This window comes from Megalops cyprinoides, chromosome 4, assembly GCF_013368585.1.
Source record: "Megalops cyprinoides isolate fMegCyp1 chromosome 4, fMegCyp1.pri, whole genome shotgun sequence".
NCBI classification, from domain to species: Eukaryota; Metazoa; Chordata; class Actinopteri; order Elopiformes; family Megalopidae; genus Megalops; species Megalops cyprinoides.
The window spans coordinates 34,584,930-34,603,795 of NC_050586.1; the positions used below are offsets into that span (position 1 = coordinate 34,584,930).

Here is an 18,866-nt window from a genome sequence, read left to right on the forward strand (position 1 = left end):
GTCCTTGTAGTGCTTTTCTGATGTTTATCAGAGTCACTGAAAACTGCCTTCCCGCTTTCAGTGTTTAAGTTAGCCATGGTCAAGCACTACGTTGAAAGGGTGTGAGGACCGTTTCTTGAAGCTGAGTGTTGGCACCAGAATCCATAATCTGGCATGTACCGTATGACTCTGTCCTCAAGTTATTGCTTCTAATCCAACTGACATTTGAAAGCCAAGACTAGTTGCGCTGATGTAAATCCCAGAATGAGAGATGAGGTGGATGTAGTGATCCAGTCACGGAGAGGGCCGACTGGTGAAGGCCTGCAGGGTCATAGGCTTACCTTTGGCTGCAATCACTGGATGCTCTGTGCTCCAATCAGACTATGTGGCATAATATTTTCAGTTTCTACATTTGTGGGACCACCCATAACTGGCACCCCGACAGCTGAGGCTGCTGGGAAAATTGATGCCTTTTCAATTATGCAGCACGTGACACGGTCGCGCCGAGCTCTCATCCCAAATTAACGACGTTCCGGAGCATGTTATATTGGCGGTGCCATATTTGTAATGAACTTCGCTTGTGAGGAGGGAGATGACTGTGTTTGTGGAGTCTTTCAAGGAGAAAAATCGGCCTTTTCAGTGATAAATCTGAGGGGAGATAAGAAGCAAGGTGTTTTACGTTGCTCCCTGTTGTGGAGTGGCATCCCTGTAAAGAAGTGAAAGAAGGCGGAAGTTACCATACTGGTCAGTGGTGTGTTTTTCAGGGATGCATCCAAGCAGGCACAAAAAGTATAAATCTGAAAGTATTTACCCTTCATTGTATATCTGCATTGAGAGTTTTTATGTTTTTTTTTAGTTCAAGAAACCTTGTTACTGATTATCAGGATACCTTTGCTGAACGTAGAATTCCAGTATCTGTTGTATGTATTAAATTATCAAACATTCTAAAGTGTGAACCATGTTTGGCATACAGACTAATACTGTACTGACAATGAGAACCAACCACTGTGTATCTTTATCCCTGTTGAACATAAATCCTGCATCCACTCTTTTAACCAGTGAGGAGTCAGGTCCTTTCAGACTGTCACACTGCTCCTGGTTGCTTCAAGTTGGCTTGAAGGAATACACAGTGTACAATGCGATGTTCCATAGATTGTGAGTCTTCTTCTGATAAACCACTAAAACTCCCATCAGTCTTTTTTGGGTCAGAGGTCACTGAAGGTACATCCTTTTCTACATTACAGAGATTACTGTGGATAAAGTGCCTGTAAGCTGATATAAGGCATAAACTGCAAACGAACATGTATATGTGTGACAAGACATCATAAATACTATTCCAGGATGATTCTTGACCTTTAACACTGGGAGCTATGATGCCAAAGGACAACATGGATTCTTGACATCAGTACTTACTCTGAGCCTTTCTCAAGCTGAACATCAAACAATACGCAAATAACATACATCAATTTATAACAATTCCATGATGATGCAACAGACACCAAATCATAGCATGTCATTTGCTATTGACTGCCAAGGAGCAGGGAAGTTTAGCAATTATCTGAGGGCCTTGTGCATTAAAACCAAATGGATTTCCCCCATCTAGAGTGGGGCAGGAAACTTACAAACAAAAGAAAATTAATCTTAAAGATGCTATCTTTCATTGCGTTGCACTGAAAAGACCCAGAAACCTAAGCATGAATTAGGAACAGATGAGAAAAATAAGCATGTCATATATCAGGGAAAACAATATATTCTCATGGGCAATCATACATGAAAGTTAAAAACGGACTTGCAACCACAGGGTTGCAGGATCAAATCCCAGGAGTGGCACTGTTGTGCTGCGTTTCATCAAGCTATATACACTGAACAGCTTCAATAAATACCATGCTATGTAAATTAATAATAACATGCAAGCTAAATAGGTTGTTTTGGATAAGGTCATTGTAATGTCAAAATAACACACACACACAAATGCACATACGCACACACCACCACCACTATATACAACACACATACATTACAATACAAGTACATTTAGCAGTGTGTGAGATTTATTTGTTGAGGTAGTTAAGAACTGGAAGCCAAAGTCCACAGCCTTCCCCGGAGTCCTAAATGGCCTTCATCAGACAAGTCTTAATGAAGTCGAGTTCAGATCTGTGATAAATTAATGAGAATGTTCCTTTTAGTGGCAATCATCCATTCACTCACCATTACAGCAGCTTTAATTATTGTTACTAATCATGGAGTTTTTGGGTCAGTGCTTTTGGAAAGAGTCAGAAAACTTCCATTTTTGCTGAACCACGCATTATAGTCACAAAGGGCTTGGTCAAAACCACTTTGGGGGGAGGGGGTGTTCCTCTAATGCCTTTTTCTGCACAGTTGATAGAGAAGGAGACCCCAACAGAAATGGCAGTGAGTGGAGAATGCACCAATTACTCCTGTTGAGGTAGTACTAATGATTACAGAGATCCTTTCTTGGTTTGTGTTTGCTTAAAACAAGAAAGATGCAGGCAGTCATTTTGCATTACCAGCATCCTTTGACATCTGCATTCCTGACTTCTGCCTATGTGTGTGTGTGGGGGGGGGCAGTAGCGAGTAGCGGATCAGCCAGGTCACCAAAGTGCACCCATCACAATTAGCAACGGGACCCTGAGAATGAATACAGGATGCAAAGCCGACAGTTAATTACAACCCCAGCTTCAGAAGGGGAGTTAATGAATTTCAAAGTGCATCAATTATTAGCTAATTGGGTTACACGCCTGGATCTTGAGCGGTGACTGTTGAAGGGTAGAGACTTCCAATGGAAAAAATATATATGCCATCTTCTTTCAATTAATGATGTCCACTTGTGAATATTAGTAGGGATCTCTGACATCACAGCAGCTATTTTGAATGCTGTTTGACCGATGTCAACAGTGTGTCAGCTCACAAACCATGTGCAAAAAAAAAATCACACGGTTTTAATTTGACTTAAAAAGGAAATGTGGGTGGTTCTATGAGAAAAGAAAACCCAGGGAAAGGGTTCATCGCCATGTTTGTGTGGTACATCCTACTAAACACTTGCTCAAAATACATTGTTAATAATAGTTGTGAGGTACAGTAGCACACTGATCATTTCTCAGAACATAGCCCTAAATGAATACAGATACATTCTCAATACTGTGCAAATTAGTAGTTACCATAATACCATATGACCGAAAGTATAACATTTTGATTCCTATTTAGAAGACTGAAAATATTTCCCTGTGCATGGACAAAACCTTCCATCTAACATTAGTGGCAGGATGCAATCATTAGTTTTGGTAGGTGGCAGATGGAGAAGAAAAGTTATTGAATTTATCATCAGATTAGAGTGCATAAAATGATTTCACTTGATTTTATACTATAAGACAGAACTTCACTCTTCTACACTGCAATTTAACAATGGCTCCTGGTGACTTGGAGCCATCAGTACCTGCCTGACACTATAATTGTCTGTGATGATGATACAGGGTGGGCCATGGGGAATTTTACCCACATTCTAAGTTTAATTTTTTTTTTTTGATGAGTAAACTGAGCTCATCAGTGTAGGCAAACTTCTCATGTTTGCCCTCTGGGAAGCAAGCGAAAACAGGCTTTTGTTGCATTATTAAAATAAAGGTATGCGATTCTAGATTAAATGGAATTTTGATGTTGCTCTGTGCTAGGGATTTAACTGGAGAGTCAACAGCAACCTTTTTTGGCAGCTTATTCCTTAATGATGGCGCAGACTGGAACCAAGGCCTGAACACATTACTAAATTGAACACATTAAACAGTTCAGTTCAGACGACTGAAAGGCAAATGGAAAACAGCCTGTTAAAGGCCAAAATGAACGTCACCATGATACTTTCACCAAATATTATGACAACTATACAAACCAATAACATCAAGAACACAATGTAAGTGTAAGCAAGAAGACATAAAAGCTGAAAAACCGGACATTCTTACATTTACCAGGTTCGTGCATTTCCTGCTCACCTCAGACAACACTTTTATTCTTTTCTTAGAATCTTCTGCGGGTACTTGTGTAACAACTCTGTATATGTTCACGTGTATATACGTACTTGTGTATGTAAACAAAGATTCTGGAGGTGAATTTCCAGACAATCTCTATGCAGTTAACCTAGTCTAGTCCCATCCATGACTTTAAAAATCCCCCTTACCACTACTTTTTATGTTTCAGCTGTTAACAGCCTCCCTCCTCCATCCCCTTTCCCCCTTTCCATTCCCTGATTATGATGTCCACACCGCGATTCAACAACCTCTGCCCATGGCCAGATGTGACTCCTTCACTGGACTCTGCATTGAAATACATATCTACTGATTATGAGGCACAAGAAGACATAGCTATACATTAATACAGTAGCGACAGTGGCCCGCTGTGCTGAGCACCAGTCTTTCCAAGCCAAGGCACATGGTGCTGTGTGATAATGGAAAATGTCTGTCGTTTTTTACAATATGATACGGATGCTGATATACTAGTGAGCTGGCAAGGTGTTTCTGTTTATACAGACTTCATTCTTTGGCAAACATTATGCAACAATGTAAAGTACGGTATCATATTACTAGCATGGCCACAGTAAGATAATTATGCTTAACAGCGTATGTACGTTTCATATGTGGCATGGACATGATTGGTTAACTAGGCTTAATAAGTTTCATGTTATCCCACTTGCTAACCTATGTATTTGTTTGCCCATGCTAGTGTGGTGGGGCACTTACAGCAACTGTTCAAAAAGACGGAGACTGTTACTGGATTTATAAAATGTATCTGTAAAATGAAAATTATGCCATCACAAACATGAAAATATGTATTAAAAACTGTGTTTGGTGGAACCATCTGTAAACATGGTTCCACCAAACATCACTTCTTGGCGGCACTTTTTAAATCCATGGCAAGTTTTGAAAGATCAGCTCAGTACAATTTATTTTAAAACAACTGAAAATATTTGGCATTTTTTGCAAGATCACGTGATTGAAAACTAATAGATAGGTGTAATTGAAAATAAGTTCTTCCTTGAGAATGGACCCATCATTTAGATATAGAATTCGGTTAGAAAGGACTGAGTAAAGATGGCTGTGAAAATACAGTGCTTAACATTGAAGATTCAGAATGTGAACAGCCACTACAGCCCACAATTTATCAAATAGATTTGATGGTGAAAAAAGGGTACCAGTAATTGTTTTTTCATCTATGCCAATTGCTTTAGAATTATTCACAAGGTATTTAATCCCATTGGCACCCCAGGTGGCATTTGATCCGGGTATTATATACCTCAACAATATGCTGCCTTGTTGATTCCTTTGACTATGATGTATAGCGCTGTACATTATGTCCTTTGGGACGGCTCTTAACATGCCACTGCCTTCTGTTTCATGAAAACGATGACCTTCAAGTAATGAGCTGTGCCTTCAGGGCCGTATCGACTGACTGTGACGAGCTCTTAATCTGTGAGTCTCCTCTGGTCCTGCTTCTCTCACCTGGTGGAGCCCAAGGCTAGAACATCTCTACTGAAAGGAGTGCCCATTTTATCACTACTGGGTACATAGTAGACATGGGCCATGGCTAAATCCACAAAGACAGCTCTGTCAAAGAAATGACTGGTGCTTAAGGCATAGGTAATCCTTTCACTGTATATACGAAGAACCAAAAGTTCAAAGACAGTCCTCCTCAAGAACTAAGACTAATGCTTCAGAAATAAATGTGCAAATACTCAAAGAACGCATGGATTCATATGAACCATTCAGTTCGAGCACTTTAAATGCTGTTTAGAGATTTATAAAAATATATGGATTGCTGAACATAATCACAACTAAAGACAACATGCAAGACCAGAGAGTGAACATGTTCCACTACAATGTCAAAGCAACACAACTGATTTTGCAGTTGAATTTTTGACATCTACAATTGTTTACAATGCTGGTCATACAGTGTTCAGCCACCTGAAAAGATAATCACATCTAACATCATTTTACCGTGCGCCATGTTTCATACAATATTTCGCATTGAACAGGCCTCAATGTAGATCAAAAAGTTTTCATACTTTTATGAAAACAACATGATTATTTTGGCAATAACATGATGTCCTTTAGCATGCATGGACCATTTTTTTCATGTGAGGTTTTTTCATATTGAAGAGTGATGCTTTTAAAAGCTGCGGTAACACGTCTTACTGTTACAATGTAAATACAAACCTCATCACCTGACACCTGAGACACTTTGACCCAGCATGAAAATATATTACAATTTTAACAGAATTTGTTCTTTAGGCAGCGAGGGCTAATGCAATGTTCTTTTTGTGTGTACAATGAAAAAACTTGATCCGAAACATATGTTGGTGAAGGTCCAATAGAGGAATTATGTCATAATGAAATCTAGCCAACAGGTGGGTAATGAAGTTTACAGACACATCGACCACCTGGGGATTGACTTAAACACAAAGACAAATTCTGAAGCACGCAGAACAGGCAGGACTGAATGACCCAAATAAAACACTGGAGATGCTGAATTTCCCAAAAACAACATAATTTCGTAACATGTTACAGCTGTTGGCAGGCAGAGATTATGTTGAAAGTGCTTTTTAAAAGAATGAGCCTGAAATCTCTCTCTTAAAAATGATTTTGACATTAGAATTTGCAGTGGATCTTGGGTATGGGTCTGAAGGTTTTAACAGCTAATGACCACTGTAAGCTTCCTGGTTTGTTTTGCAGGCAAAAACTACCTAAAGTTAACTACAATGGCAACACTTAGAAGGGATTGTTGAATCCTTAAAGCATCATCATGCTGACAGTAATATTTTAATATTTATAATTTCATAACTGATAATACAAAATGTATCCATATGTAAGGGATACTAATAAAAAGTATAAAGAAAGCAGATATGTAGCATGTTATTCATTTTGTGCTCAAGTGAAATCTCTCTCATCTGTTAGGGGTTTCATCATGACTGAGCCATGACATAGTAGCAGTAACCCCATGCATTTGCATTGTGTCTTCAGTGTCACATTTGCTTACAGTCTTTTTGCTCCAGTTTAAAACATGTTCATTCAAGATTCAGATTTTGACAGACCTGATCAGCAGCCCAAGGGTTAAAGATGAAATTCCTTTGAGAATAACAAGAAAGATAGGAACAAGTCAAGAGTTTCTGTGCATAAACTGTTGACCAATTAGTTATTGCTGTGGTTTGCTTTATCTGTCTTCATTTGTTTTCCTTTGAGTAACCATACCCTCTGTTCCCCTGAACAAACCCGGTGCTGAATGACCTACAAAAACAACAATACCAGTAATATTGAGAGAAAGTGCATTGGCAACACTTTATGTTTTCAATATTTAGTCTGTATGTTTTTACTTTATTTTGAAAAGGAAATTACTGCCAAGCTGAATAATGTGCAATAACTGTGATTGTTCTACCTCTATAATCTTTGAACATCTTTTTGATTGGAGGATGAAGTTAATTCTACAGTAAATCCCCACCAGAGGGTTCAAATTAATCTAACTGTGAAAGGAATTAAGGTAAAGTTTCTTTTGTTTCGGGGGTTGTTTTGTTGTTTTGATGTTTCTCCCGGACCAATGACACATTTTGCGGAGAAGCAAAACACACAGATTCATCCACCGCTAAGGCCAAAGTTGTAATCACTGTCGCACGTGTTTGCCCTTTTCTGGCACTTACCGTTTTCTGCTCACGCAGGAGATGGCTATGCCAGACTCTTTCACTGCTTCCACGGCTTGCACCACAATGCCACCTGATCTAAACAGGCTGTTGAGGTCGTGTCACAAGACGGAAGTAGGCGAGAATGCCGAGTTGCCAAGTTGTGTCCCAATAACCACCGAGATGTGGTACCACGGAGGAACAACTCCAGGGGTTGCCAAGTAATTAAAATTTGTGGCTGCATGACTAGTTCCCAACATTATAGCTAACTCAGTGAACATCTTTGTGCATTATGTGTTTTTGAACTATAGTTGTAATTCAGTCCTGTGCTTAGTGCAGGTTAATCAGTGACTAGTAATTAATTCCTCGTTCAAGGCTGTATCACAATTCAACCCATTTGGCCCAGTGTGTGCAATAGCCCTATTGCCTGTGCTTGTGTTGAGTACTTAAACTATATTACTCTAGTAGGCACAGTGCAGCTGTAGAATTATTTCTAAACTTCATTTACTCTCAGATGCTAAGAAAGGAAGCTTGCCACTTCTCCATTCAACTTTTTGAGATGTATGTAAATTACGTAAATAATAACTAAGATTCTATAATATAAAACAAAAAATTACAAGCAGTTATTATGGAAATTGCTTGTAATTTATATAATTGCTTGGCATTTCTAAACATTCATGTGTCATTTTTATATATATTTGGACAAACCACAAAAATGTATTTGAATGCATTTAATTTGAATAAGACATTTTCAAAATTGTAGAACAATATTTTTGATGATTTCATTACCAAGTGTTTACAATGTGCACAAATTCAATAACCCACCCTGAAATCAGAATCATCCATTTATTAATGGCTGTAGAACTAATAAAATGGACAAGGCTGGGCTAAAGTGGGGACAGCTGTCTAGAAAGGATTTCAAACTTGGTAGGAAATATCTTGAAGGTGATCTATCCCGTGTATCTGTCGAAACAACAGGACCAAAACGGTCGAAACAGCGGCAGGAACAAACTGCAGTGATCGTTAACAAAGCGAAGCTCTAGCAGCAAAGCGCATCAAGCCGTAGAGACGCACCTGAGAGCTTTTCAGTTAGATTCAGGTCCATATTAGAGAGGCATAAAAGGCAAACCTTCTCATATTACTGATATTGTTTTTGCCCATTTTTCAGGTTGCCACACCACTGAGAATGGGTGGCAAACACGTCGTTGCTGCAGTTGTTTTTTGGTTTGTTTGTTTGTTTGTTTTTCTTAGCATCACATGGTTTGGCTCACATTTTGGTGCTCAGGGGGGTATTAAGAGATGGCGCTGTAACCCACCGATGTGCCTGGCTGCTCTGTCCGCCGGTGCCGCATTGCTGACCCAAATTAAGAGATAAGAGAGTAGGCATCCACCCCACCTTGCGCGTCTCCATCCACGGGAGGATCAGGCATTCATAATCCCGGGATTTTATATCTACCAAAACAGCTTGGGCCCATCAGCAAATTGCGATGGCATATGGTATAGGTTTATGATTCATCTGGCACATGCATAGCAATGAGGGCCCCATCATCCGTCAGCAAACACGGGGAAATATCGTAATGTTAAACGATGCCAGCGACGGCGGGAGGCAGGCTGGGCTGGGCCCGGCGGGCCGGGGCGGGCGGAGGGCCCTCGCTGTTTGCCTCGCGAAGACGAGGCAGCTGAAGTCGTAAAACCGCGCCCCTTCCCCGGGGGGGGCCCACGCGGGATTACGGCGGCGCTGGCTCCGGCAGCCCGGGCCTGAGCCGGACCGATCCGGGAGGAGCCAGCCGCAAACCCCGCTCCCTGCTGTCGCCCGTGTGCTTCTACCCCACCTAACTGAGTCGTGCTTCAAATATGTGAAAAAAACATTCCCTGGTAATGGGCACAGTGATATTACATGGATGACATTAGTCATTTATATATTAGTCACATAGAGATATATATATAGAGTGTGTATATAAGAGGGTCTGTGTGTGTGTATATGTAGTACATATTACATTTGTGAAGAGAGAAAAATAAGATAAAGTATTTTCTAAATTTTCCCTAAGAGTAGGATTAATAACATTGAATGGCTGTTTTAGTGCACAGGTTGAATAGCTTAGTAACACTGAAAACTAGAGTCAAATCATGAAGTTGCACCCATCAATAATCAACCTCATTCAGGCTAAGTCCACCCAGGGATGATGCAGACATATGTATCTGCAAGTATTCATCCGATCAACAGGTGTTATAGATTGTTGCACTTTGTATGTCTGGTCAAGTTTGTTAGTCATTGACAGCAATGAGCACTGACTACAAGGTCAAAACAAATTCCCCCACAAATAATCGTTAGTACAGAATAAACCATACCAATTGCCTGCAAGTGTTGTGTCTCCACCCTGCATGTCTGAGGTTTGGAGGACGGTGTATTGTACAGACACTGTCGTGCTCTGGGTTAATGCAGTCCTGAATCACAGTATATTATCCATTGTCTAATTTGTGTCGGCTTCAACACCCTTTCCCTTTTGCTGTGCTGCTAAATAAACTGAGGGGAGCTCTACACTCCCTTCCGTCCCCCTCTGTGCGTGCATGTATTCTTCATTTCACTCTCCCCACTTCTCATGCCATAGTCATAGGATTCCTCTGACATATTCTACATAGTTCCACGGTTAGGTCATTGTTCATCTTGGCTGCAGTGTTTCTTCTATTCACTGGCCTTCTCTACGTCTTAATCCTCGTCAGTTAATTTAGCATTCTGCCTCTCACATTCTTGTCCGCTGCTCCTCTCTCATAGCTACCCCTTTAATCTGTTCCCTGTTGCTGATTGTATGTGCTTACCACTGTGTCGACCGTTCTCCATTTCCTTGTCCACAGTCTGTCGATTCTTTATATTCTCCCTCTTATCGCAGCTCCCTCCCCCATCTCTTCATGTTTTTATATGTCAGACTTTATCCCCTATTTTGAAGCAACATAAGGCATGAATTATTGTCATGTAAATTATTTACCTTTTTGGATAAATGTAGCTTCTAAACGTAGCTTCTTATTGTTACAAAATCTTGTAAAAAAATAAATTCAGGTCACCCTTTATGGGTGTATTTGTGGAGTGACAGCAATAACATTATAAATAATCATCATCATTATAATGATAATGAATGAGAATATGCTGATGCGTTATAAGCAACATTAGCACAATTTCCAAAACGTCTGCTGCCGGAGTCACAAGCTATTTTATGCTTCTCATGACACAGGGACTTTTGACTGTGACATGATTGCAGACACCTCCAGACATTGTTACCCTCCAAGTTCATTAAGAGAGCTGGCCGCCGGTGACTTCTGGCAAGGTGACTTTTCATTCTTTCACTTTGCTCCTCCCCTGGCCATTACCCAACTCTGCACCTCTCACTTTGCCTCACCTGATTGGCCGAGAGGGTTGTCACTTAGTCACCATGCCAGGTAGCATCAGTTCAGACTCCCTGAAGAGCTAAAGGCTGCCTGAACAATATTTTAAATCTCATCTAAAGCCCTTCAATGAACTGACAGTCGTATGTTCGGGTTTACCATTATCAGGGTCCAGACAAATATCTGACCCGCAGGCTTGTAGGTGAGCGTGTTAGCATCTGAGTCAACATTGTCCTCACGGTATTTTGCTTCACATATTGTTTTATCATTATTTCTTACCTTGTAGGACGCTCTCTCTGGCGCTGCACATATTTGCATTATTTAATCACAAGCCTGCTGTGAAATAATGTCTCTGAGCTGTTAACATCAGAACAGAAAAGCAAGGCTTTTATAAACTATACTGCAACACGTTTATGAGTTAAATTTGATTAAACTTGTTTTTTAAGCAATGTCCAGATTTGTAACTGATAACAACACACTTTTACATCTGGACCCTAGAAAAAAACTAGGTTTTTGATGCAGTCAGTCATTGTAACTGAGTTAGTCAACATTATCCTGGTATTGCACTTTTCTGTTGCAAACAAATATGCATTGGCCAACAAAGATTTATCTAGTGTTTGAATCTATAATGCTGTTGAGCATATGCAGATTTGGCCCCATTATTGTTTCTTTTTTAAATCTTGTTTTTAAATGATGCACTGTGCATTTGACCAAAAGGTCTGCATAGTGAAGTCTTAATATTATGCTTAGTAGCACTGAAAACTAAAGTCAATTAAAGTGAGTAAGAAAGTAGTGTTTTCTTTGCAATCTTGTTTTGTGTAGTAGGTTTATGTAAACTCTCGATATTAAACACTGGAAATAATACCTGCAACATGCAAAAGGCAATTTAGGTAATAGCTTCCACCTCAAGCAAAATGTAGCAAACAAATGTAATCATTTCAGCGGCTAGAGGCTAATGCAATTCATACTCCGAATTAGGTTTTCAGATTAAGGAAAGCCGGTTTGATGGAAGATGCTGAAGCACTCAGGTAAATGCCCATACTGGCTTACAATGTCTGGACCCATTTCTGCGAGCATAAAAAAAAAAGCAGAACAAAATGAAATAATGAAGCTGTGAATTCTAAAGTGCCATAAGCTTCCTCCACCTGGACTTCACCCATTTCCTGCTCTGAATGGGCACTTTGTTTACCCCACGAAGGGGGGGGGGGGATTTGATTTTATGGGCTTTGAAATACAATGCATAAAAATTAAGTGTCAGCCCTAACAAGCTGTTCTTAGGATGGATTCCCCATGTATGCGTTAGCGGTGGAGCCCTGCTTTGAAAGGTTAGCAGCACCAGCGGCATTTGATCCCACAGTTACCCAAATTTCCAAGACAACTGTGCAAATTGGAATAACCTGTGAACTCAGAGCAGCTTAGGAGAGGAAACAGCTGCTGGAGTCAGTTCCCCTCACTCCAGAGTCTCTCATGGAAGTGAGATTATCATTTTATGATGGCAAAGACCCCATTTATTTGGGGGTGAACTTTTTATTGCTGCCTGACTTTTTCCTACTTTATTTTCAAACTCGCTGCTGAGTATATATATGGATTGTGTGTCATATTTTGTAAAAAGCTACTGCAATGTTACATTCAAGTGTATTTTAAATTGTAAAATTAGGCTTGTGAAGCAATAATGACAACAGTTTATGCTTATTCTATCTATTACCTTAAGCTTTTTATTCAGGAATCTATGCAAGTTCTGCAAAACAAGTAAGAAATCCCCTAAGTGCACCCATTATAGTAACCTCTAGAAGTTAAATTGAACTAAGACAATAAGTGGAAAAGTAATTTTGCAAGACACAAAGCTCAGAAAAATACAGTTACTGATGTAAAATACATTTCTGATGTAAAACGCAGCATAAAAAAATAAACAGTGGACTTAGACATTTATGGCGCGTAACCAACCCACCGGACGGTGTGAACACCTTTATTACGAGCCATGTAATTTTGCTCATTTAGTGCACATTCCCAGCTTGAGTGGAGCATTTTGTCTTCAAACGGACAGCGGATAAAAGGCTTTTCCCCATTACTTTAAGAGCGGAGATTTCCACCCGAGCCAGGTGCCTGCGATTTCCCTTTCACCTCATTCTGAGAGCCGATCGCTCCAGACTGTGTAGACATGTGTATTCGGATGTGCATAGCTCGGCCGGTTGGGTCATGAAGCAGTCTGACAGCCCCACAGATTGGTTGCAGGTCGAGTGTGTATTTAACCAGCTCTGGCTCTGGCTGTGGATGTGTGTGTGTGTGTGTGTGTGTGTGGAGGGGGGGGGGGGGGGTGACAGGTGTGACCCCGGGCTGGCGGGGGCACGGGAGAAGCCCCCTCTTAGGGCGCGATGAGAGCCAGGTGATGAGGCCTCAGTGCAGATCAGAATTAACGTCAATAAATCACCGGCCTGAAACCAGACCGCGACCACCACCGCACGTCAGCGCTCGCTCAAAATACGCACGGTCAAATTTAGGCTTAAACCTGCAGGGTTTGCATGCATGAGTGTCTTTCCTCATCCTGCAAGATTAGAATGCTCTTAAATCACACAAACTTTGACAACCCATTGATCTTTTTCTCTGGAGAAGTAAGTTATCTTAGGCGATGCCACTGCCGACATTGTTAAACCACTGGCTGTGTTGTGTAAAAGACAGCCTACCTGGGATCTGGTGACATGCTTTCAAAAGATGTAATGAGCTGCCAAAATATACATGTCTGTAGCTATTCATATAAAGACAGTGTTCCCTTATCTATGTTCTCCTTCAGCATTACAGAATGCTGGAGGAGAATGGTCCATGGAGGACAATGACAACAGGTAATCTTGTTTTGTGGGCAGACAAACAAAACCATCAACAAAGCTGAGTCTATCTGTGTAGCGTGTGTATATTCCATTTATAGAAAAAGACAATTACAGGCTTGGAATCACAAACTCATATTTGACTTGATCTGTTAAAAGCAGTGGATTGCATTCCATTTACACTTTATACAGAAGAGCACAATGACTCCACATTTTTGCCTCAGCCTTTTGGCTGAAGTCATCATGCGAATAAGTAAATAATACAGATAAGTAAACAGTGTGGTAAAGCCATTTAAAAGCATGTGTACATATAGGTTATAATAGCTCCTATGTGCTGTAAGCTGTCCAGACTGGTCTGCTGAGCACGCTAATCAGCTTACCTGGTGATGCTGGTGGTCAGAGAGTATCAAGTGGTATGCAATGAGGCTGAAATGACACAGCGAACACAGCTGCCCTTTGAAAGAGATACCTTTATTATTCAAGAAAATGGCTTGAACAATAATATGCAAACTGATGCAAAACAATGCTGATAATAAAGCGAACTTTAACAGAAGACCATCAGGCCGGAAAAGAGTGCAGCCTGAGCATGTGTATCTGTGCCCAAACACTGTAGCGGTATATATTCTTCTGAGGTTCCACACACATGAAAACAACGAGGGGCGGATCTTGAGGACTCTCCCGTCAGAGATGTACTGCAAAATCGTGCTCGGCAGGCTCTGTACGAAGGAACTCCCTCACTCCTCTAAGCCTCCCCCACCACCCCCACCCCCCCCCAGGAGTCCTGTTCCTGTGGAGAGGCATCTGTTTTTCCCTTTCCCCTTTTCAGTACAGAGGCTGGAAAGGGTTAATGCGCTCCTTGGGTTAAACGCGTCCTGACGAGAGCGGGAGCTTCCCGTCACAGCATGCAAATGATGAGAAAACAGTAGGTGTACGCCGCATATTTTACTAAACGGGAGACCTAATTTCAGGGGCACCCTGGACCCTCGGAGGGCTTTCTGGGGAGAGTGTGCCTACGGTGCCATGCATTAAAGCAAGGGCCGGCCCACTGTCCACTCGGCATTGCATGCATCTCTCTCCTTTTTTGAAAATATAATTACATCCCCTGTCTGGCCTTATAAATCTTTTCGGGCCCAATTAAAGATTGCCTTCAGCATGTCTTTTCTTACAGGGGGACAGTTGTGGTAATGGGGCATGTCCATTTTCAAAATATAGGGTTACCAATAGCCCAGACGTTAAATTCAAGGAAAAAAATATACACACAAATACATATATAAAATACATATTGGGTCAATGTCTAAGAAAATGAAATAATTAATGCAAAATACAGTGTCATGCATTAAGATAAAACCCTTGAATGATAATGGTACAAAAATCTCTATCAATTATTTGATATTGTTTTCAAAAGGCAGATATGCAGCACTCTGATACCTGCACTGTTTCTAAAAAGCACAAAGTGCAATACTTGCTTAACTACTGAACTGCATAAATTTAAGGTGCAACATCACTTAACATACAATTTTAACAATAAAATTTGTGAATTGTGGGTCATCTTGGTAAAACCCAATTTTACATATTTAGCAGAATACATTGGCACAATTTCATATTTAACTTTTCGTAAAATTGTTTTAAATTGAAAAGAACATACAAAGTTTCCTTCAATAATTTCATCATTTATCCAATTCTTGAAAAGGCATTTCTGACAATATTTTATGTAAAAAAAATTAACTCACTGGTACAAAAATATAATACAGCCTATTACTTAAAGTATAACCTAATAAGAAGTTTTGTGTGCATCTCCAATGTGCATTACAAAGTATAATAAACTTTCAACAATTAAAATAAAAAAGTGCAGTGACACAAAAGATGAAATTGGATAAAAAAATACATTGTCAATTAAAAACTACAAATGGTATAAACATTTCCTAATACAATCATTCCAACTTGGTTGCCTTCTGTGCAAAATTGATAGGTATCTTAGGCACTTGAAAAAAAATAATTTGACATTATTCATGATGGCCCCAAAAAACACAAACATGTTAAATCCAGCTTAAATATATAATTTTACAAAAGATCAGAAACACTATAGCATTTTTCATTCTTCATTTACCCAGCAAAAGTAAAAAATAACCAGGTCCCTCTCCATGGCTATTTGGAGACGGCACAATCGTTCACTGCTTGTGAATTACTGTTAGGATGGAGAGCTGTATTGTGGCTAGTATGTACATAGATCATTAATGTAAGCTAGTAACAGTCATCTTTCAGATTTATAACACAAAAAACCTGAATAAATGTGTGTTTTCCTAAGTTCAACTAAACACTGGGATTGGCAAAATGAAAGTTGCGCTAAGGATTACGTAAGTGGCTAAACGCTTATTAAAAAGAAACAAACGCATGTTTCCGGCAGGCCGTGAATTTGGTAGTCGACCATAAGAATCATTTATGTCCCTTACGATTTCGATGAAGAGCACAAAGGAATAATTAGAGCAGGAGGCTACGCGACGCTCTTCCCATCTCTCGCACTTGCACGCCCACCAAATGTGAAATGTTCGCCCATTCCCCTCAAACTTGATGGTTGCTGAACTTATTTTTAGTGTCATTTGATAAGCTTCCCTGCTTGCACACAGACATCCCACTGACCCAGCCACTGGTCATTGTCTATACCAGTTCCCGTCAAAGCGGGCGCGCTTTGTCAGGTTTCGACTCGAATATCCATTTTGCATCTGAAGTACCGTATCGAAAGTGACTAGATCGTTCGAGCCTTTTTCTTCAGCTGCTGCCTCTTTCCTCCCCCACCGTGTCTCCACTCACACTAACATCACTCGGGATCGTCGTCGTGACAGCGCGCTCAAAAAATTTACAATAAATATATATCGCTCGCCTTTTTTTTTTGTTGTTGTTGGTATTGTAGGCGCCGGAGCGGCTATGAACATAATTTCTGAAAATGAACAATGGGGTTATCCGCTTGGTTATCCGCCCCACTTTTTTTTTTCTCCTTGGCCATTTTTTTATTCCGGCCACGGCTAAGCGTTACCAAGGCATGGCGCTCTTTTTACTCCAAATAATGCAAATACAGTAATAGGTCATTCAATGTCAAAAGGCATAAAAAAGATGAGCAGAATCTTCACAGGCTGCTGCTTGCTGTTGCCTTTAATTATATTAATTAAACTTTGAGATTCTCATGCAGCAAGAATTACTGGGTTGTGACGCGGAGGAACCCTTGGAGATTTGAAATGGTGGGGAGATAACAGTCTTGAGATGGCAGCATTTCTGTTGTAAAAAACTCAAACTGATAGCTATGTTTATAGATTGTAATGCTCTACGCGTTGCTGAACTTACAGCAGAACAGAAAATGGGGAAGAAAAAAAACACCAGCCACCCTGTCAAGGTCTTGAAGCACTGGTCCCTCAAACCTTGCCGGAGATCTTTGGTTACGGGCTGTCTTGCAGTACAATAACGCTCTATTAATTTTTCTATCCCGTGTGCATAATGAAAGAAAGGTGTCTTCAAAAACTAAAGGGCAAAGTCTTGCTGCTTCCGATACCTTGGGGCGTCCTGTCTACAATTTGTCATGCGTGTGCACTTCTCAGTGTTAAAATGACAAGATCTCCAGTCAAAGAGCTCCCGCCAGGCATTCAACGATAGTGCAGTTGGAGAGATTTTTGTGATGAGACATTGCCAAAAGGCAATGGACTTCTGCACTTGCTAGGCCCGCTGGGATTATTTCTACTTCCTCGCCAATGGCAAACAGCCTCTTTCACTCTGTTTTTTTTTCCCTTTTTTTAAATAGCTTCCGTCTGTGTCCATGAAATTAGGTTTTCCACAGAAGGCACAATATGGTCAGAATATGTTAAGCCTTTGGTGTGCACAAAAAGCTAACCGAATCCGAACGGCACAAAATGAAGCACGCTCACTGCATCTGCTTTTCCCCAAGTAAAATTAACAACAACAACAAAAAAAAGCTGAATCCTGCTGCTGCTATTAATATTGAAGGACATAACAATATGCTTATGATAATTTTACTGCTTTGAAAGACCCTACATGAAGGTGAGGTAAAGGGGTCCCCTAAGTGCACAAAATGGATAGGAGCAAAACGATAGTGGTTTTTGGGCAAAGCCGTAAGATCTTCAAAAACCTCGAATTCCTCTGCTGTCCACAGTAGATAGAAACCCTTGCTTTTCAAAGGTTGGAGCACGGTGATCTAATGGTTCTGGACCCGGCTGAAGTTAATACATCGACCCTGGAAGAAAGCACAAACACACACAAGGGGAGACATTACCACTGGGATGAGCTAAATAATAGCAAGTACACCAGTCACAGAAGGAGGCAAAGTTGCTTTACATTGCAATTACAATTACATTTGTTTGTCATAAATATTCCATCTCAACCAATGAAATTACTTACTTACCTAGATTAAATAACACATTAATTAATCTAATAGAAGTGTAATATCTACATACTGTTTAGCAGCACAAAAAATGTATGCACACTGTGCACAAACATTAGCATGGCTTTATGGCTATCTGCACACATAACAAATATTTCAATTATTTACTATATGAAATATTTATATTTTAAAAAATATATATTTTTTTTCTTGCTTTTACATTTAATATAAATTCTGCAGATGAAAATATATTTTCAGTCGTGATCAATACCTTTTAGCAAGTGCAAACCGAAAATACACGATAGTAATATTAATAACGTTACAATATTAATATTATAATAAAAATAATATACTAGAAAAACTAAAAATGCCATTACATATATGGAAAAGTATTATTATTATTATTATTATTATACATAATAATAATAATAATAATAATATTAATAATATGCTTTGTTTTTCCCCCCTCTACTGTTACTGTTCCTTCAGCACACATCTCGACACAACAAGCTGTGAGCTCAGCCCCCCACTGTGCCCAGCTCTCCCCACACTGGGGTCCCTGTAAACACTGCTCCAGCCCCAAGACGCACGGCCTGGCTTCCGCCTCAGCTCCTCTGGCTGCTGGAGGACACTGGCA

At 40.2% G+C, this 18,866-nt stretch overlaps 1 protein-coding gene across 1 annotated transcript in view; it reads right to left on the reverse strand.

The window, feature by feature from the left end:
* Positions 1–15,700: 15,700 nt before the first annotated feature.
* antxr2a (ANTXR cell adhesion molecule 2a) overlaps positions 15,701–18,866 on the reverse strand; it is a 60,252-nt gene continuing 57,086 nt past the window's right edge. The window contains exon 17 of the mRNA XM_036527958.1: positions 15,701–18,082. Within this exon, the coding sequence (XP_036383851.1) occupies positions 18,044–18,082 (39 nt within the window). The 3' untranslated portion in view covers positions 15,701–18,043. The remainder of the gene's footprint in view (positions 18,083–18,866) is intronic.